The sequence below is a fragment of the Columba livia genome, chromosome 4 (assembly GCF_036013475.1).
Source record: "Columba livia isolate bColLiv1 breed racing homer chromosome 4, bColLiv1.pat.W.v2, whole genome shotgun sequence".
Taxonomy (NCBI): Eukaryota; Metazoa; Chordata; class Aves; order Columbiformes; family Columbidae; genus Columba; species Columba livia.
Genome location: NC_088605.1, coordinates 35243031 through 35264371, shown reverse-complemented (window position 1 = coordinate 35264371; position 21341 = coordinate 35243031). Strand labels below are relative to the sequence as shown.

The 21341-nt window shown below is 37.3% G+C and overlaps 1 protein-coding gene across 48 annotated transcripts in view; it reads left to right on the top strand.

Annotated features, from left to right (window-relative positions):
• TENM3 (teneurin transmembrane protein 3) overlaps positions 1 to 21341 on the top strand; it is a 1347463-nt gene that overhangs the window by 1177579 nt on the left and 148543 nt on the right. For 31 of the 48 annotated variants that reach the window (XM_065061257.1, XM_065061277.1, XM_065061271.1 and 28 more), the window contains one exon: positions 2466 to 2675. The exons of the other annotated variants lie outside the window; for them this stretch is intronic. In XM_065061257.1, the coding sequence (XP_064917329.1) occupies positions 2466 to 2675 (210 nt within the window). The remainder of the gene's footprint in view (positions 1 to 2465; positions 2676 to 21341) is intronic. 48 annotated transcript variants of the gene reach the window in all.

Below are 21341 nucleotides of genomic sequence, written 5' to 3'. Positions count from 1 at the left end.
CAGCTCCCTTTTCGCTGCAGACCGTATAAATTTGTGACAATAAAGACTACTGCCTGCCAGAATTACGTTTATAAAAATCAAATCATCAAAGTTGCGTAATTTCCTAGTGGTGTTACAGCCCTAATCACCTGATTTTTTGCAGTAGCAGAGATCTGTCTCCACAGAGTGTAGTAGCAGGAGCTTTGCTAAGAGCCCCGTGTTCCACTCCACTCCTGACACAGGGTTTCCTGAACTGAGAAGCTCCCTAATCCAGAGCAGCCGAGTGATGCTCTGTCCGGGTGGCTGCTCATCAGTGCAGTGCAGTGCAGTGCCAACTGGGCACACATCACTGAGACAATTAATAATAATAAATAAATGAGAGAATTTGCAAAATAGTTAAGAGGCCTTGGACATGACACATTTTCAGACATGATATTTTGCATTATTACAGTTTGTGTAATCAAGGCTCTGTTGTGTATGAATATTTGTGTAAATTGAGGAGGAGAGAGGAAGCATATTGAGAACAGTGTTGTGCGTATGCTTCAGAGGTATTACTGAGATGCTGATTTCCTCCAGACAGTGTACATCTGGAACATATTACTACCGCTCTCCTCTCCAGTCAGAGAAGTCCAAAGCAAGTAAAGGAGATTTATTCCAAGCTAAAAAAAAAAAAAAAAAAAAAAAAAAAAAAAAAAAAAAAAAAGAAAAAAAAGAAATCATAGAGATGATTTGTGTAACAACCACTGTGAACTATTATCAGAATTATTTAAAAAATTAAATATAATGGCTGTCTAAATTGGTCCGGGCACATCATAAATGGTGCATTAAATACTCCATCGAGAAATAACCGCAAATCCAAGTTACTGAAGCAAGCAATGTAAAAAATCAAGGTGTAGCAAGAAAATGTGGTGGCATTTTGTTTCGAACTTGAAAATGTGCCCACTCTCTACTTCCAAATTCCCAGGTTGGACCCTGTAAAATGTCACTTCACCATCCTTGTTATTTTCCTGGCTATAAACCTTGGGTTTCACGCAGAAGTTAGTTAACGGAGCAATAGTAAGTGCTCACTTTCCTTCCAGAGCCAAACCTGAGTCTTAAATTGATGATAATGTATATTGTGCTGTTCACTACAAGAAGAGGTAAATGACATGTGAAAGAATTAAGGAAACAGTTTGTGGTGAGGCTGTTGCAAATTTCTTTCCAGGGAAAACAATTGGTCAGGACGTAGCAATGTGTTTGAGAGAGCTTTAGGATACTATGTGATGGGATAAACTGAACATGAAAGGGGGAAGGGAAAAGGGCAAACTTCAAAAATCAGCATGATTGTAGCAGTGTAAAAGGGAGAGAGAGGGAAGGTAATTCAAGGTACTGATGCCAATATAATTTCTCGTATTAAATATGGCATTGAGAGGTTCTGCAGTTCTCCAGCAGTAGTGGACTACAATGCACCATAAAAACAATGATTACATGATGAAAAAAACCTCATCCTTTAACTTAAATTTAGATTTGCAATTATGAATAGGTTCCATGCAGGTTAATCTAATTTTTTAACAGAAAGTGTGTAATAAAGCTACTTCATTTTCTGGTACAATTCCACATCTTCAGGCAACATAATACTTTATTCAAAACTAGTCCAACAGATCTTTGCTGACTAAATACTATAAAGAGCCATCATATGCACAGGGTAAATCAAGTTACTTTCTTACTGGGTTTAATTGTTGTTTCGTTGAAGGACTAAATGCATTGTTATGATATCCTAAAGCTTTATTTAAATCTTGTCTTCCTCGATGATGCCTTTAAGATACTGTAAAGACGTAGAAATGGGATGTAGTCGTTACGTATGCATGTTTTAAAACAACTTGTGCAGATGGACTCAAGTTTGACAGCTAAAATGTTTTAATAGCTTTTAAATAGTGTATGTATCTGAGAAACACCACTGAAAATTTAAATTCTTGTCAGAATAATTTGTATGATAGAAATTTAGGGCTGTGAGGTTCCTCTGTGTGTGAGGGCTTTGAAAACTGTTCTTCTTTCTTTGCTTGTCTGTATTATTTTCTTCTATAACTAGATTTCAGACATGAGCATCCCACTGAAAGAAGCAGCCCTGTATTTGGCTATGTATTTCAGTATTTTTGTTCTGCTTAGAGGCTTGGAAAACAGAAAATACTGTATTTTCCAAATGGTTGTACAACAAATACTTCATTTCAGTTGGCACCTGCTCCTCTGTCATTTTGTGTTGCAGAGACTTTGGAATTTCAGGTAGTGATAGACACTGTTCATTGAAATAGCAAGTCTTGGCATTGTCTTATGTTTTCTAAAGCACTTAAACCAGTTTATTACTGGCAATTGTCATATTTCCTTTGTCCATCGCTTTTTATTGTTTGAAGTAGACTATCCACCTTTTGGTGATTCAAAAAATAAATGATTTATTGTTCATGTGATATCTTGACCCATATTTTAAATTTTTTTTTATTTTTTTTTCATAGGTCCTCCCATGCCATCCTCCTCATCTAGTCCATCAGTTACTGAACATTTACACTCCCCTCCTCCATCACCCAATCTCCATGAGAACCAGAGGTGGTTATTAAGTAATAATGCCAGCCAGCCAGTTCAGGACTCTGATACAGATGAGGACTATACTGCCAGCTCATATCTAGTACAGACCGGTACTGTTTCAGTGTCTGTCCCAGGTCATGGTAAGAAGAGGACACTTTGTCCATAGTTTGAATACCCTTTTATTTTCCATCCTTCTACAAAATTGCCTAATAAAAATTAAAGATATCAAAATGACTTTGTATTTTAAACTGATTTTCATTTAAATGTCACAAATGATGTTTCTAATTTAAGCAAGAGTAGAAAGTAACTTCTAATATATCGAAGCTCATTTAAGTTATTTTAAAATGCAATACTTATATGAAGCAATAGCCATTAATTATTTATAATGTAATGTAATTTGTAGCAAGTGACTAGCATTTAGTTATACTTCTTAAAGAGTAGGCTGAAGTTGATTGAACTGTGATGATGTTTGGCTTCAGAATAATATAAAAGCTATCTTTTATCACCTCATCAAGTTCAGCAGGTTACAGCCTGCTGTTCCTTTAGTTTTCTTAGGGCAGGACAAGAGAATTTGTACTTTACTGGTTAGGGTACTCTTAGTTTGGTTGAGGAAAGAGATCTAGAAGAAGAGAGCTGTGTGGTGAGAGAAGACAACAGTGGCTCCTGAGATGTGTGTTTCCCTGTTTCTCCTCCTCCCAATCAGTATGAGTAACCAACAGGAGTGACGTGTACATGAAACACCAGTGCCCACTTAGACATCATGACCTAAGAAACCACATTTTTACTTCTTTTTTTTTTTTTTTTCCCCTTTTTTTTTTTTTTTTTTTTTTTTTACATAAGAAATAATAGACACAGGGTTCGATTTTTGTTGTATGATTGAACAGATTTTCTTGGGGTAGGCAAACTGGAAGAATAATTTTAACAAATTCACAGCCCTTCCCGAGCAGACCAGCAAAGCTTGCAATAAGGCTCTTTGTTTTCTAAGAACAATGTCTGTCTTTTGCAAAGAGCTCTCCTACAGATAAACCACTAGAGGGGGTTTGGAGAAATATTTTCCTACAGATTGCACATCAGTTGGTTGGACAGAATTATTTTGCAAGGCAAAAACACTGAGCTCTTCCTAGCTTTGAGTGCAACTTTGGTGGTCTGTCTAAAAGGCCAGTCTGCTAAGAGCAGTTGTGTGTGTGTGAATTTGACAACCTTCTTTCCATTTCCCTTTGCCTTCTCCTCTTTGCCTTTTCCTTCCTTTTTTTTTTTTTTGACCATGTTAGTGGCTTGGACTAAGATCTTTAAAATTGACAACAATAACTTTATTTTTGCATGTTCAACTTGCTCAGTATTTAATCCGTGAAGAACTCCAAAAAGCAGTAGTATATTGTCATAATCAGGATATGTTATGAAGATGTCTCCTTTCCTTTATGTGTAGGAATATGCAATCTGTTAGAAAATGGATGCATTATCCATATGGTAGACTAGTTTAATTCAATAAGTCAATACATTTAGATTACTGTATCCACCAGCTGTTTATCTACAAATGAAAAATGCAAAAGCACAAACAAGCTGCTAGAAATTTTCAGTAGTTGAGATGAACTTCTTATACCTCCTAGCCTCTTAGGAAGCTACTAAGTGTTCATCATTCTTCTAGGTTTTAGCGTTTTGCTGCTTCTGAAATTTTCAACAGTTGCTTGTCAGTCTGAGTTGGCCAACCTTGAGGAATGTTCCTTAACCCCTTTCATCCCAGACTAGCCAAATAATTTCAGCTGGTCCCATTACAAATCCTTTTAGCAGGAGTAAATACCCTTGTTTAGTTTCTGATAATAAGCAGGACAGAAGTTAACACAGTGGTATATGTTGAGAGAGTTGTTCTTGGTAAGACTTTTGCTAAGCAGAGGGGAAACTCAGCATACTCTGTAAGTACGTGCTTATTTTCTGCTCCTCTGTCTCTTCCAGCTGTGCTTCTGTCTCCTCTATCTGCAGATGTGTGAAATTTGTCCCTTTAGTGTATATGTGCAATAGAAGGGCTTGCAGCTTTTGCTTCCTACTGTTGAAGAATTAAATCAATGATATATATTGCCACTCACAATCTAGCTGTGCTGGTGGTCATATAATAAAGCTAGTGATCTTTTGTTCTCTCCACAAGATGAGACTTGTTTTTAGAAGTGCTTCAACTTGCTAACCATGGATGTGTGATTGCCGTAATTTAAGTAGGGTTGGTTTGCTTTTCTGCTGGACAAGGAGAAGACCACAGGGGTTCTGGTAGTAGGTTTCCATCCCTGCAGTCAGCTGCAGGATCAGGATTTGCACTGCTCAGAGAAAGGATACTTTCATACAGCACATATCTGAACATTACTTGAAGTATCCACTTGATTTGCTTATGGTCGGTTTCTCATTTCTTATACTGTTGGCCTATTGATGGGGAAAAAATACGTTCGTTGTAAAACAGGCAAGAGCAGAATTTAATAATTAAGGTAATAATTTCCAAGTTAGCTATAACTTTCTTTTACTCAGTGGTTGGTGGTGTTGTGTAGCCTTTTTACCAGTATGTGTGTCTCTCCAAATCTACCCTAGAAAGTAAAGATCATTTAATCATGGTCTTTGGTACAGTCTCATTTGCGTATTGTATTTTCTTTAGCTCAAATGGTAATTAATACAGTATATGTAGCACTTTCACAGAAGGAAGGTTTGTTTTGTTTTGTTTTTTGTTGTTGATGTTTGGGGGTTTTTTTGTTTGTTTCCCCCCGTTGTCTTTTTTGCATCTGGACAAATTAAGCTTTCCATGCTCTCTGATGTTAACAGGTACAAAATAGCTCCAGTGTCACTTCCTGTATGACTTTGTCCAATGTTTATATTGGCAGAGGGTAGTTTATTTTATCAACTCCCTCAAAATTTAAAGCATCTGATTGTGTATTTAGAATTATATTAATCTAAGACTGGGTTTTATTAGTTTGTTAACCAATGGTAATTAGCTTTCATTTGAAGAATTAGCTAAAAGAGAAATAACAATTACCAAAATCAGTTATAAAATGCTTACCACATGAGAAGAAAAGGTCTTCATGGAGGTATTGCTAGTAGCTCTAAAAATTCAGATCAAGTGAGGACTGTTGTGGACAGTTTGCTAGGAATCATTTAATTTCTCTAAAAGCAGTGTGTTAATACGTTGTAAAATTCAGGGGGAGATATATTTTAGGACCAACGGTCATGACAGTATTCCTTTACATAGCACCTACAATTTATTCTACTTGTTTTTCCTCTTCTGCACATTGCAGATGAGTATACTGATTCTGTTCCATACATCAACCAATTTGTCTCCTAATTTCAGAACAATTTACTAGTTTTATTGTTTTTAGAAAGAAGAGTGAACTGGTTTATAAGAAATAGGGGCATCCGAATGCGTCTGCAGGGAAGACGAGCAGTTGTTTAAGCGAGAGGGAGAGGAGAGCTGGGAGGAGAAGATTTTTGAATGTGAGTGAAGTGGAGAGGGTTTCTTTATGTAATAGAGTCTGCTTGTGAAAAATAGAAGTCATCTTAAGTCTGTATTTAAGCATCTTGATAAGCTTATTTTTCCACCAGAATTTATAGGTTAGTCAGAATTTGGAGGGGAATTTATTGAAATTAGTAGTAGCTTATCTTTTAACAGAGACATGTATTGTAATAAGAAATACAGTGCTAAATTCCTAGCTTAGACAGAAACTATGAGGAAAATATGTAGTTAAATGTTAATGCTTACTACTGTCAGTGGAGATTAAGTCTCAATTAGAAATTCAGATTTGAGGATTCTTACCCCCTAAATTGGGAGTGTTATGGCAGAACCATCAAATGCCAAATAGAGAAAGATACATTTCACAGCAGTGTTTGTACAGTGTAATTGAACATTTAAGTTGTACAAGGTTCTCATGTTTCTTAAAAACAGTTTGCCATGATAGATCATGTGATGGGGAGATCTGAAAGAATTTTCAATATGATATAAAATGTTTTTCAGTTGTCCTTGATCAAGGATCTGCCAGGTTATGCACAATAAACAAGATTTTTCTCCAGCCACATGGGAGCTGCAGATTGATGGGCTTTTCAGTTCAAAAGGGCTGAGCTTTCCTGCAAGGTGAAAAAATTCGGGAATCTGGAACACAACTCTGAATTTCAATTTGTGAAAGAGGAAAAAATGATCTAATAAGGCTGGTTGAAGGATAACATAGAAGAACTCTTCATATTTGGAGGTCTCATTGTAGGACATCTTACTTTACAGACACCAAATGCTCTGTGGCATAATTCTCCTAAAATATAATTTGAGGACTTCAGTTTATGATGACTCATAATTTGATGGGAGAGGTCATACAAAAGTATCTGTCGTACAAAAATGATTACTATTTTTTCATATCACAATGTCAAGAAGCCAGAACCTTCTGCTTTTGTACAAGCACCTGAGATACAGGCCAAATGCTCAAGCCCAGCAGCAGTAATGACCAGGTGCAACACATATACAAAGCACAAGCGTGAATTTTTTTAAGGGTTTGTTTGGGTTTTTTTACATTTCGCGTTTTCCCTCCAACTATTGTGTTTTATTTTTCTGCATAGACATTTCAATTAATGCATAACAACCACAACTAAGCGATGCACAATTTTCTCCTCCCCTCACTTCTGCCTTTTCCTTCCCGCCAAAAGCGAATGAAATTGAAGTATATAATGGAACTAAACACAGGGATTTGTGTTAAAAGTTAGTGGAAGAGGCAAGTGACTTTAAGGTATCTTTTCCTCCTTTGCAATCCTTGCACTTGCTCCCGTGAGGGCAGAAAGAGGACAATGTGATTTCCCCCTTCATGCCCCACTGGCTTGTGAGAAGGTTTGGAATAACCTATGAATATTGAGAAGATGCACGGCAAATTTATTCAGTCCTAGCCAACATCTTGGAACTACCTCCTATAATTTTCTGGCGGTCCTTCTTTAGTGCCTACTAAATGCTTCCCAGCCCTGATTCCATCCCTGATTTGCCATAGTTTTCCACAAGGGAAAGTGCACAAGCTGCTGAACTAGAACTCAACAGCCAGGCTGTCACCTGCCATGTCATCAGCAGTGTATTGGGGAACAAAAGGAGGGAGGGGGAAAACTTCTAGGGAAGAAGGAACCACAAACATGATGGCTTGAGATCAAATGCTTAAAAGCTGTTTGGGCTTTTTTTTTTTTTTTGGTGAAATATGAGTTTGCTGTGTTTTCTCTCCATTCTGAGAACTGGTAGTCCATTCAAATTCCTTGGAAACTCTGTTGGTATCCACATGCCTTGTTTTCATCGTAATCTTACACACTGTCTAATGAGATGTTTTTTATCTCTTATTGCATAGTTCATGATAAATTAATTTTAGTCATTGATATATCAGTACATACAATTTGTCTTCAGGTCTGACTCTGGTCCTAAGGCATGTTGCTTGAAAAAAAATGAATTCAGACCTCTCTGCTCTGAATAATTAGATCAAACCAGGAGGAGTTGTGTCGAAGAACATCATGGGGATATACTATAATCTTGGTTTTATTTAACATCATCATTAGTTCTATGGATGAAGGAGTAAAAATGGCACTAATAAAATTTCCTAATGATACTAAATAGTGAGAGTTCTGAGTGCCAACTGGGGACAAATTGTTAATAGAAAAGGACAAGGGAAGATCATTAATTTTATGGACAGAAACTAATAAAGTGAAATTAGAACTGAAAAATGTAAGCTGGCCTGAGATGCAGAATATTCAGGAAAAATCTGAGGAGAAACAGTGATAGAGACATGAATCTGTAACACGGTCTAACAAGGACAGTTTGAGATAGGTATACAAATACATCAGCAAAGAAAGAATCGTAGACATAGCATCAATGGACTATAAGTTTTGGATTTGGCCCTCTTGCTTTTTCAAAGTTTCTGTCAAATTCTCATATTCATTCTAGAATTATTGCTGTTTATTCTACTGTTCAGGTATATTTGGATTAAAATAATTAGGAGGTTAGAAGTATCAATGTATGGGCATAGGTAAGGAGAATAAAACTTTGGCTTGGGATCTAGCCTAAGCACTAATTAAATGCTACAGTAACCCAATATGGAATGGAGCATGTTGTATGCCTCATAGAGATACAATTAAAAGCAATAGAATGATATAAGGAAAGATTGGGCATATTATTAGGAAAAACTCTCGTAACAGTGAACTGTATTAAGATTTTTAACTCTATCCCAAGGGACGTGACAGAAGCTCTGTCACTCTGTAGCATGAACTTAAAATAAGTAAAAGTGTCAGTCATACTGCTGAGAACAAACCTACATTCACTTAGGAGAAGGTGGACTGAGGTAACCTCCTGGAGCTTTCCTTACTAGTTAGTACCTGTGTGCATTTCAAATCAGGTATACTTGATTTTGTAGTTTATAACAGAGATTCTCATACTAAGGGATGGTGCGTTTTGTTAGGAGTGTGCACATTGCAATGCATTGGCTGTTAAAAATCATAACATCATAAATCATTTGCGGAACAGCCACTTTACCGTCCTACTTGCTGGACCATTATATATCCTGCAAAATTACAAAATAAGTTTGCCTGTTTTCAGTGAAAACTGCCAATGGCTTCTGGGCATGTGTATACTCGTGTAAATATTTCGTAAGCAAAGATGTTTGATATACAGAAATTGAGAATGCCCGTGATGCTGAACAGAGGTATTTGACAAGCTTTCTGTAAATACGGATTAAGTTCAGGCTATAAAAATGCATGCTGACTTTTTTTCTGAGGCCAGAGACTGTTCTGTTTCAGCCACTGTAGCACTGCTTGCAGGCTGCCTCAGTAGCTACAGAAGCACTTAATCTCTTGCAGTCAAAAATCAGACAATGCAGGGAGGCCAATATCCTCTAGGTACAGATGGACAAATATATGTCTTCCACATGCTTGGGGCAAATGTAGTTGCTTTAAAAACTTAAAAATTGTCTTGAATGCCAGCCAATTTATTTTTTGAGCGCCTTTTGATATTTGATTTCAGTTTCATGAATGCATCTTTTTATCTTCTTTCATTGGTTTTTAAGCCAAGCTTCTGTCAACATTGTTCCCATAATGTACAAAAATGTACATTTGTTCATTTTAATTAAGCATTCAGTCTGTTTGCCAAGAGCAAATTACAGTTCCCCAATCTTGCCCTCACCCCTCCAAAATCAAATTTTGCAAAGGGGTGGGCAATTAGTTCTCATATCTGATTGTTTTAAGTGATGTTTTTCTCTTAAAGATTTTTGTCGTTTTCGATCTCTGTTACTTAATAGAAGAGCCAAGACCAATTATTTCTCCTCAGATTGTGGCCTTTGTAGCTTTCAAAGAACAGTCTCCCCCACACCTCCTGTATCATTAGCTGCAAAATATCTTTCCAAAGATGATTTCGGCCTCTTCACAAATCGAAGGATTCAGAGTGACAAATTATCCATCTTATACTCGAATGCATGCCAGATGGGACAACCTGCCAACTGTGTATCGTACTGTGGATATGATCTGATGTAGAGACATTTCCTCCCCTCCTCCCTTCTCCATCAAAAATCATACTACAAAAAATCGTGCGAGTTAAAATCTGTGAAAATAAATTGATTCTGAAATACAGTGAAACATGAAAGCAGAATATAGTTTTATCAAAGGAAAAAAGCTGCATCTAAACATTAGAACATTTAAACTGAACAAACATGTACCTGGCACTATAGATGAACATAAGCCAAAAATGCATTCCTTCCCTTCTTGCCAGTTCTTGCACACAAATAATTTCCTTTGACTAGCTTGATTATAGAACAGATATTCCTAATTGCAAGATAAGGAGCTTTAATTTAAATTCTGTTGCACTTTGTTAACAGGAGAATCCTGAAGTCACAATCAGGAACAATATAAATATATTGCTCTTGTGGGGAAAAGTAGACTCTAACAAATTTATGGTAGAAGATAATGTGTAATACAGAAGGTAAAAGAAGAAGAAAACAGTCACACAGAGAGTTTATTTTCATTATAAATTACAAACCTGAAGACTTTACCCAACTACTGCTTAGGCTGACTTCCAGAGGTACAGTGTGCAAGCACACAACGAATACTAATAAGTTGTGTGAGGCCAGGATCAGACACAAGTATCTCACATCATCACATTAAACTGGTATTGATGATTTTTTTGTTATTTTATTTCACAGAAAGTTCTCATGTTTTAACTCCATATCACATTTTTTTTAAGCCTTATTTAGGAAGAGAGGACTGAGCATCTTATATGTGTCCCCATTTGTTCATCACTCAGTGGCAACAGCCTGAACTTACAGTTTTTCAGGCCTTTCTTATCAGCTCTAATGCTCACTGAGCCTTGGTAGCTTTGAGGAAACTAAAGTTCTTCCAGAAGCATAGAATTATTTGAAGGCTGTGAGGTTCTGATAAAATCTTGATTTATATTTTTTTAATCTTCTGGTTTCTTAGTCTTAAGACTACTGTCATTGGGGGGTGTTTTTCTTAAAAAAAAAAAATAAAAAAAGAAAGTTTTTTTTCTCCAGCTATGAATGCTTAATCATTTCAATTTTTGTTTGTTTAGGCAGGAATAAAATTAGTTATATAGTCATGGTCATTGTAAGAAGCTGGTGCTTTGGAGAGCACGAAATGTCTACCATGTTGGTACATTTTAGTGAGGATAACATACTCTATCCTGTGCTGTTGATCCTGGAAACGTTTCTTCCTTCAGTTGGGACTGAGTCTTTAGTTACCACTGAAGAAAAAACACTGTACAAGTACATAAAATACCTAACTTATTCCTTAGTTCTGCTGAATGCTGATGATTTCTAGGACCCGATTCTGTGCTTCTGAGGAAAGCCAGATTGATGTTGGATTATATGGAAGTTGATAGTGGTGGTTAATACAGGAGTAAAGTCACTGTACTGCAATTGTAACACACATTTTAGAGTGTTGAAACAGTCACTGTATGAAAAAAATGGAGCATTTGACCAAAGTAAAAAAATCTGGTTTGTTTTCTCATTGGCTTTTGGCTCCCACTTGAACTCTGTTCTGGCCAGCTGCAGGTTGGAGGATGATGTTTTAATGCTTTAAACATGCTGCTTGCTGGAAGAAAACAGGGCTGTTGGAAATTCTGCTGGCAGATGCTTGTCACAGTCTTTCTTAGGAGGAATACTGAGGTTTTTGCACTTGAGTCTCTAAGGAAAAAATAAATAGGTATGCATTTGGATGATTGTGAGAACAGAGCTTATTTCAAAGTTACTTTGAAAAGTGGAAGGCTAAACACTTGGCACTTCTAATTTAACATCCTTTATCTTTTTAAGTATGATCAATGATTTTAAAAGCTTAAGCACTATGCTTAAAGCATAATATCTCTGCTCTTCTACCTTATAAACAAAAGATCTCTCCATTTGGTGCCTTTCTTTGTCTGGACATAGCACTGACATGAATTTCTTTGTCACGAACCTATTAGGAGTACACAGGAGTAGTAACCCTGTATTTTAAGGATGCAGAAATCTGACTAGAAGGCACATCAGCCTTCCTCTCTCATGCAAGGCCAAGGATTGCTATTGTCAGATGCAGTGGGCATGAAAGCAGCAATTTTACAGCACAAAAACTCCAATAACATTTACTGCGGTTGGCTGGGATTGCAATGCACACAGGCACTGCTCAGTCTTGGTTGCTTAAGCACCAGCTTCCCTTGGCTTTTTGCCAGCCTGTGTGCTCCAAAGAGACAAGTCCTTTAAGGGAAAAGAGTTTTCCTTGTAACTTGCTGTGGGGTAAACAGACCATTCAGGCATAGTTTATTGCATTACATACTTGACTATGCATACTGGAATGTAGCAAAGTAATTGGTAGAATTATTTTAATCGTTAGAATTCATAGGTATGAGAGATGTTCTCCGAGCCAGGAGGAAAAAAAAAAATATGTAAAGATGTTTCTGTCTGCTAAGCTGCTGATCATTTATTACAAAGGACTAAAAATATTCTCTCCATGGGAATTCTGTATGTTTACACTAGTATCTGTGCTATGGTTACAGAAAACTGAATTAATTTGCCTATTTATTGCTATTCTTCTCTTGAAGATAAATCCCATAACAGTTAGCAGCAAGTTACAGTGTCAAAGAACAGTTCTGTATATGTAACAGGATATTTTGTTGTCATTAAAAAAAAACCCCAAACCCTCAGTTTGGAAATGATGTAGGTACAGGGTAGCTGGAAATTAAAAGGAGGTCAGATACTTTAAATTCTGCCATCAATCCAACTCATGTTTTGGTTGATAGGCACTCTTTTGCAGTCATCAGCAGTTAACTTATCCCATCACTGCCATAACCTGGAGACTCCACGTGAAATATTTTCTTAAATATTATTTTATATGCATTTTTTAAGCTCTAATTTAAAACTGCAGTGCCTATTCAAACAATACATAACAGAATTTATTTGTACAAAAACATATGATAGCTGAATGTACGGAAGACTGACTTGGCTATTACTGGGTACAAAATATCATCTACTACTGTTTGAATAATTTACTTGATTTTGTTGCTAGTAGTTGGTGTGAGGGGGCTTGTTCTGTTCATTCTGAAATCCAAAGACCACAAGGGGTTTTTTTGTTGCATGCTCCCTTCATTCTCCTCGGTGATGTCCTACAGTGTGTTCAGGAAAGGTTTTAAATACTGTCTGTGGTATTTCTTGAGTTTCTGGGTTACTTTCTGGTAGCTTGTCCTCTGTTGAGCGGTGAAAAGGCGAGGATAGGGGTGACCTTGCAGCCCTCTCTGCGTAGGCCAGCATTGAAAATGCTTCAGAAAGCAAGCGAAGCACTTCTAATGAATTGCGCTTTTCATTCTTTGAATCTGCACAGCAACTCCATCAGGTTTTACAGCTGGACTCTTGCTGTAATTGCTACTGGGATGAGATGCGCAACATGGGGTTTTGGAGCTAAGTACTTACATTGTTTTACTGGCCAAATGTATATAGCATAGTAGAAGCAACAGACTTCATGAAATTCACACTTGTATATCTTCTTGTTCTTCACCCATTTCCGACATGCTGCTGATTTGCCAGCAGGCACTCTAGATGGGGATGATAAAAATGGAAAAGCTGAAAGATACAGTTTCTTAAAGCAGCAGTATATTATTAAAGAGGCTGCTTGTGATTATGAATGTGTGCTGAGTGTCCAAAAGTCTGGTTTCATTAATTAAAATTAATTTTTACTGGTACTGAAAAATTAGAAAGAAACACTTCAGACATCAGAATGTGAAGTAATGCTCAGATAAAAAGTATCTGCAGATAGAAACAATAATTGGTCCCTTGTAAACTTCAGTTTCCAAGTCCTTTAGATCTTATGTGTCTCCAGGTATGCATCAGTTTTGGCATATTTACCTGACTAATTCAAAGACAATACTTCTTTCTCAAATCTTTATGATACATTTTTCAAGAGATACAGTATAAAGTTGTTATTTATGCCCTGTAATGTATAGATCTCAAAATTCATTGCAGTATTTTTCTTCAGATGCCCTTCCTGATCTTTTTTCTCAAGGCCTTTAATCAGTGGCTTGTAATATGGAATATTTTTCTGTTTGTTTACAGTTGTGTATGAATAACTCAAAATAATTGGCATCAGAATGCTCCACAGTATCATGTATTATGGATATCGTCCTTGCTCAAGTTGGATTACTTATTTTAATTTAGTCTCCCGTTTAAAAGTCTTTGTTGTCTCCCCTAATTGTAGTGAATTCTGACTACTGTGTGCCTAAGCCAGTAAACCCACAGGCGGAGAGGGAGGATGGGTTAGATATTTTTAAAACTCCTTTCTAGCTTCCAGAAAGCCCTCTAGAACTGCTTTGCAAGCCTTCTGGCACAGGAGGCCCTGAGGGACATTCCCAGGCAGGGTGAAGGAATTAGCCAGTCTACTTGCATTGTTTTGAGCCTGGAAGGGAAATTCTTCTTTCCCCTATCACAGTTATTTATACTGTTAGCTAGGCATTAAAATGCCTAGTATTGTAGAGAAATACCAGTAGAATAATGTAAAATGGTACAGCCTGCCCAGGTTTATCCAGTTGTTTGATTAGTAGTAATACTCAGATCAAAATTTCTGTTAAATAAATTTTTCATGGAATCATTTTGGTTGGGAGACCTGTAAGCTCATCAAGTCCAACCATAACCTAACCCTATAACTAAACCGTGTCTCTAAGAACCTCAACTATATGTTTTTAAGCACCTGTGGGGTGGGTCCCTCAACCACCTCCCTGGGCAGCCTGTTTCAGTGCTTCACAACCCTTTGCATGAAGAAAATTTTCCTAATGTCCAATCTAAACCTCCCCTGATGCAACTTGAGGCCATTTCCTCTTGTCCTGTCACTTGCTACTTGGAAGAAGAGACCAAAACCCTCCATGCTACAACCTCCTTTCAGGTAGTTGCAGAGAGCGATAAGGTCCTCAGCCTCCTTTTCTCCAGCCTAAACAGCCCCAGTTCCCTCAGCTGCTCCTCATCAGAATTGTGCTCCAGGCCCCTCACCAGCTTTGTTGCCCTCTTATCTAGGAGTTCTTTTGATTCAGTCTTGAATTTTGGATGCAGCTTTCCTTCCTTACGATATAATATTTTTTAATGAATGTAGCCACAACAGACCAGGAGGCTGGGTTTTTTTACCCCTCTTTGTGTGTGGAAAATTCCTTAAGAGTTAAAATGCAAGCTAAACTTGTTTAACTTAAGCATTTTAACCACACATTTCTAGAATTAAGTTCTCTGTAGTACTAGTTCTGTGCCAGGGAAGTTGGGGAAACTTCAATATCCTTCATGCATGCTTTAGCAATGCTGGTGCTCTTGTATGGTGTTCTGCCGCAGGTGTAATCTGTTCTGTCATATCTTAAAGGAGTAGACAGTCACTGTGAATTTTGCACCTGGAATTTTAAACTAGCAGATATTTATGTATGTATTTTGGAGTGATGGATAGGTGCTGCTTCCACTAACAGTTCAAGAAATGTGAAGGCAGGAAGTAAATCAAGAAAATGATTAAAAGATTTTCAGCTTTTTTGCCTTTTTTTTTTCCTTTTTTGCATATGGCTAGTAGTATAGAGGTTTCTCTGACATTGATCTAGAAATAAAAAAAAAGAAAGTGAATACTAAATAGTCTGTAATCTCTGCACTAGCCTTTCATCTTAGTGATGATGGTTGGTGACTCTCAGTTTACACAAGTGCAAATAAAGGCTTAAAACCTAGCAGAATTAAGTTGTAGTTAATGCATGCTTATGTTTTTGATTCTTGTTACTGTACTCTCCTGATTACAACAGAACTTCAAACATATTTAAAGAAATGTGAGAAGTATACTCCTGTGGTTACAAAGACTTGAACAATTCAGTGACGTCTGCAGAAGGCCTTTGGGAAGAGCTCTTGAAGCTTATGAAGTATGGGAACCTCAGAATTCAGCGCTCTTTCACTGCCTCATCAGTGCTGCTCTAATTCTGTTTGGCTCCTTGGGAGATGTTGAGTAGCAGGGAAAAAAAAATAGTTGCAGGTCCAATATTTCCTCCACTCACAAACATGCTCTCTGCTGACGTAAGTATCAGACAGCTGCTTTGCTGTGATTTCTGTCTCCAAGAGGAAAGCTCTGCTGCTGCTTTGTAGGTTAATCCTAAAATGGTGTGCTGTTTCCATTGCACTGTCTGAATCTCTGGAGGGAAAGATGTTGCCATTTGCCATATCTGTCTGTTAATAGCGACTATGAGATATGAGTAGAGCCAAGTGGTGATGCATCAGAACCTCTAATTTTAAATCCACAGAAGGCACTAGAAAATTAGATCCCTTTTCTTTGCTCTATTCATTGTTTACCATAGTATGAATTATGGTTTCTATTGCTAACATGACTGCTGTGGCATGTCAGCAGGCATCATAAGTATAGTTCCCCCATGTGGAAAAGTAAATGAATGAATAATGGAGACTGCTCATCCACCACCCTGTATCAATTTCTGGTGTTGTCAAATGTTCAGATCTCTTATGGAGAGGCAGACATTATTCTTCCACTAGGAGTATATGCAACTGATTAGGGGGCTTTTTCTTCTGATACCACCCCTCATCTTGGAAAAATAGGTGTAATTTCCAGGCTGGTTCTGAGACTAACTGCTGGTAGCCACCTTGAGGCAAGCCTGGGAAGAGGTAAGCGTAGATCCTGGATTCATCTGCGCTTACCTCCATCCCTGATGACTCATCTTTTTAATGTTCCTTAAGCAGTCAAAAGTGCAGAGGAATGCCGTATAGTCAAATGTACGATACAACAGATGCAAACAGGACGAGCCTTTTGCTCCCTGGAGTGATCTGTATGCATGGATGTGATTTTTTTTTTTTACCTTTTCCTTACCATTCTTTGGTTTGTTGTTTTTTGGTTTTGTTTTTTTTTTTTTTTCCTGTTGTTTTGTCTTTGTTTTAATCCTTCTTAGCCTTTAAGTGTGTTCTTTTAATTTCATCCTTTCCCTCTTTTTGCCTTTTCTCCTTGGAAGGCTTCTTTTTTTTATTGATTAAGTCATTTAACCTATATTAGACCATACCATGCCACTCTATCCCACTTCCTACTTTCTCTTTTATCCTTTTTTCTCTTTTCTAATAGACTTTTCATATCGTTCTCTCCTTGTTCAGGCTTTTTACCTCCCTTTACTCATTCCCTTACTTGTTCTCTCCACGGGACAGGTATATCTCATGAAAAGGTGCTTTGTTCAGAATGTATCTGCCTTGGGGCAGCTATTTAATGAAAAACTCAGCTTTCCATCCCATGCTTCTCTCCCTCTGAAGCCCTACGCAATAAATGCCAATTACAGTCTTACATAATTAAAATAACTGTGTTGTATTTCTTAATATTAGTGTCTTCACATTAAAGGAATGGAATGCTATGCAGCGTTTATGTTTTTCAAAACAAAAAATAAAAATTATGCTTCTAATCCATATTACATCCCTCATTATCCAGAATTTTCTTTAACCCTTCTTTTTTGTGTTCTAAAAATATTCCAGCCATATGTAGAAGGCTCACCAAAACCACAAACATGAACTCTTATAAGAAGTCTAGCTTCTTTATAATTGGGGATGAAAACGAACATCCTGCCTGCTTCTGATCCCACTTACACTCTTGCGACAGGGAGGCTGTTAGAAGGGATTAAAATTGATAAAAAACAAAAACCCAGCAGACTTTTCTCTTGATGGCTGCTGTGGTTATTGGGGAAATTTGCAGTTGCAGGCAGGACAATGGGAGATAAAGATACAGACAAGTATCAGTCTCAGGTGGTTTTAACAGTGCAGGAAAATCTTAACCTTTTGGGTGCTGGGCTATTTGTACTGCCCCAGGGAACTGAGATATTCCTGGATACCTTAATGTCCTTATAAGAGGATTAAAAGCAGAAATGAAAGAGATGTTGGTACTGGTAATGGCACTAATTTCCTGAAATGTGACCACTTTTTTATAGAAAGTAGCTGATTTCAGACTTCTTGGTGAGATGCTCCCACTTAACCTGAAATGCCAGTCTTTAATGTCTGAGTTTGATATCAAGTGGCTCTTTACACTCACTGTGCAAAAGTTAACATCTGGATTTGTGCTTTTCCCCAACCATTTTCTCCATCTTTTATTTCTACTTTATACAGTTTTGTATCCCTGCTCATAATACAAATGGCTAGATTTTAAGTAGTTGAAACTAACAGCTGGTGTAGAAATGAATGTTTTAGAATAAGGATTTTTTTTTTTTTCTCAGAATTTTGCTAATGTTATTAGATGATATTTCAAAAGTCAGATTTGTAACAGACAAAAGTCAAGTTTGGAATTGCAGATTTCTCTGAAGAGACTAATGATATAAATGAATGATTGAAACCAGTTTTAGGAACTGTGTTCTTAGTAGTGTTTCATGCTCAGGTAGTCCCATTAGAGAAAGTAGTTTTGTTCAAGAGGTGACAGGCAGTCAGCAAGTAGGACTTCAACAGCATCGCTCTCTGTAAAAGACTGCTTTTGCCATAAGTGGAAGGATCATAATATTAGAGTGGCATCAGGGTATGATTGCAGTGGCAGCGACACATTTGTGCCTACATGTGAGATGAATGATTAATTGTTGGACAAAGGATAAAGAGAGTTTAGATGTGCTGCAAAAAAGAGGATTTTATCTAGTGCATGGAAGCTTTTATGAAAAATTACTGTGTGTAGACACACAGTCTTGGTGACTCCCACGTTGATCAAACCTGAGAGTGCTTCTGGAGCAGAGGAGCTATGTATCTCCTCAGAGAATGCTCAGTAGTTAATTTTGCCCAGTGATTGTTTCAATAGTTGTGCTCCCAGCACCCTAGCGAGTCACCCAGCAGCATCTGAGTGGGCCTGACGTGCCTTCCCTCTGCTTCGGGCCACATGCTGGCCTGGGCTGTGTATCCTCCATGATGGCAGCCCTGCAGAGCAGCCTCTGCTTCTGCAGCTGGTATCCAAAGGGCTTGAGCGGTCAGAGGGAATTAGCCAGTGTCGTGAGGCAGAGCAAATGAATGTCTGTGACACAGATGACCGATCCCAGGATTTCTGACAGTGCTCTAGCAGTGTGGTTGGGACCAGTCTACTTTAAAGGAAAGAAAATAGTTCTGAGGCACCTTGGAACATGGTCCGAAAAAACCCCCACAGCATTGCTCTTTGAAGCAAATGGAAAAAACAGGACAGCTGCTGCTTTTATGTCCTAGGACAGAAGTTCCTCTTGGGTGCCTTCATCCTTCCCTTGTCAAGTCTTTTAGTCTTTTGAACATCCTTCACCATTCTTTCTTAGGTGTTCTTTAATTCTCTTGTATGCTAGTAGGAACATCTTTGACGTGTCTGAGTGGTTGTCTCTACACATTTGCGACTGTGCTTCTCCTCCTCCCCCCCATATTGGCATTTTAAAGGGATTTCATTGCCTAGAGGCTATTATTTCTCAAGGAGGAAGGGAATATTGGAGTGTTTAAGTTGCTTTTCTTAAAGCACAAGGAAATAACCTTTCTCTTTTTTTTTTTTTTTTTTAATCTCCTGTCATTTTAGAAACCTGTGAGAGTTTTGCTTATGATTATGTTATCAGTTTGTCAGTCTAGGAATTTCTCAATCATATTTCTCAAACATATGTTCAGTATATCATTATTGCATATATGGTAAATAAGATACTGTGTAACAGAACAATGAATTACCCAGGATATATTAAGATTTACAAACAATCACATAAAGAAATGAAAAAAAAAAAAAAACAAAATAGAATGGGTTTCATATTTGGTATTATAATACTTCAAACCAGTATATTCCTTTATTTTTTTAATTACAGATAGTTTCTTTTGTTGTTTTCATACTCAGCATGTGGGAAGGATATACTAACTCTGTAGAAGAAACTACCTTGTAAATGAAACACCTTTACAAGAAAGTAATTTCCATTCATTAATACAACACTCTGAACTGATTAATGAGACCAATATAATTTTGTATCTCAGAAGTAATAAATTGAGTTATTTTTTTTCTAAACTGTTTGTATTTTATTGGCTGTTTATTTTCTATTACATTACTTTTCAGATTTATGGAAAGTACTTGTAATTATCATATCCTTCATTTGATGCAATGAATATATTTTACTGGACAGCTTTATGCCTTCAGTGTTACTTTTTTTTTTTTTCTGCAGCTGAAGACCCATTTCTTAATTATGCTTATGCAAATAGTTATTGAAGTTTTGGGTTTGCTTTTGTGTTTTGAGGTGTTTTTCCAAGCTGCTCTGAGTTTTGTGTTTACATCTCAGACATGTGCAATGCAGGACTAAGTTCATGGTTTTACAAGTTACAAGTCTAAAACGAGCTTTTATTAGCTACTCTTGCAGTTCTGAAGACTGCAACTTATCATTGCACCTTATATCTGCAATTGAATTTTAAATAATAACTTCTAGGTCAATACCCAGTAGGTGTTAGTACAGAAGCAAAACATTGGTGGAAACTTTTCCAAACTGTTGATTGAAATGTCCATAGTACCTGTATTCTGCTAAGAGAAAGAGCGGGAAAATAATACTTTTCTGCCTGGGGCTTTTGTGCTTACATGCCATGGAGATAGAAGCTGTATACAAATTTGTCGTTTGTAGCAACCGCTTTGGTTTTTGTCTAAACCCAGTGATTTTAAAACATCATTGCAGGAGTCATTTTCCACTTGCAGGTAATAAACATGCCACATCCTTAAAAGACAAAGTGAGAGACGTAGCTGTAATTGCTCAGTTTTGGTGCCAAGAATAAGTGGTTTGAAGAAAGCTTAGCACCCTTATCCCTAGGGAGGCAACACCAGACACAGTAACTTCTCACTTACGTTCTAGTAAACAGCAAAGGCATGTCACAAGTATAATGAATATTCATAAAGTAATATCAAAATGCACTTCTTCTGACACATATTTATATATTTTATTAACAGTAATTTTGTATGCATGTGCACAAATACCTATAGTGCAAAGTATTCATATTCCTGGAGCTGTAACAGTGCTGCAAATATCAAAGGCAACATGAATTATTCTGTAAGAGTAGCTGCCTTTCCTTTCCACATACTCCTCAATGTGTTCCTGTTTAAGGGCAAAAGAAACTAACTGATAGACACTGAGGGTACTCTGTAAGTGGGGAGAAACCCCTCTGCATAGAAACTAGTTTGCCATTCCCTCTTGTTCTGTGTGCACAAATCAAAAGACTCAAAACACATCTCTCTGTTTAAGTGAAAGTAGTTTCTGATCTAGAAGAGGCACACACCAGCTGGGGTTGACTTTTATGGCATGTGCATCAGTAACCAGAATTCCTCTGGTTTTATCAGGAAACTATTAAAAAGTTCATTGAGACTACTGGTATTCGCAAAAGCCCTGA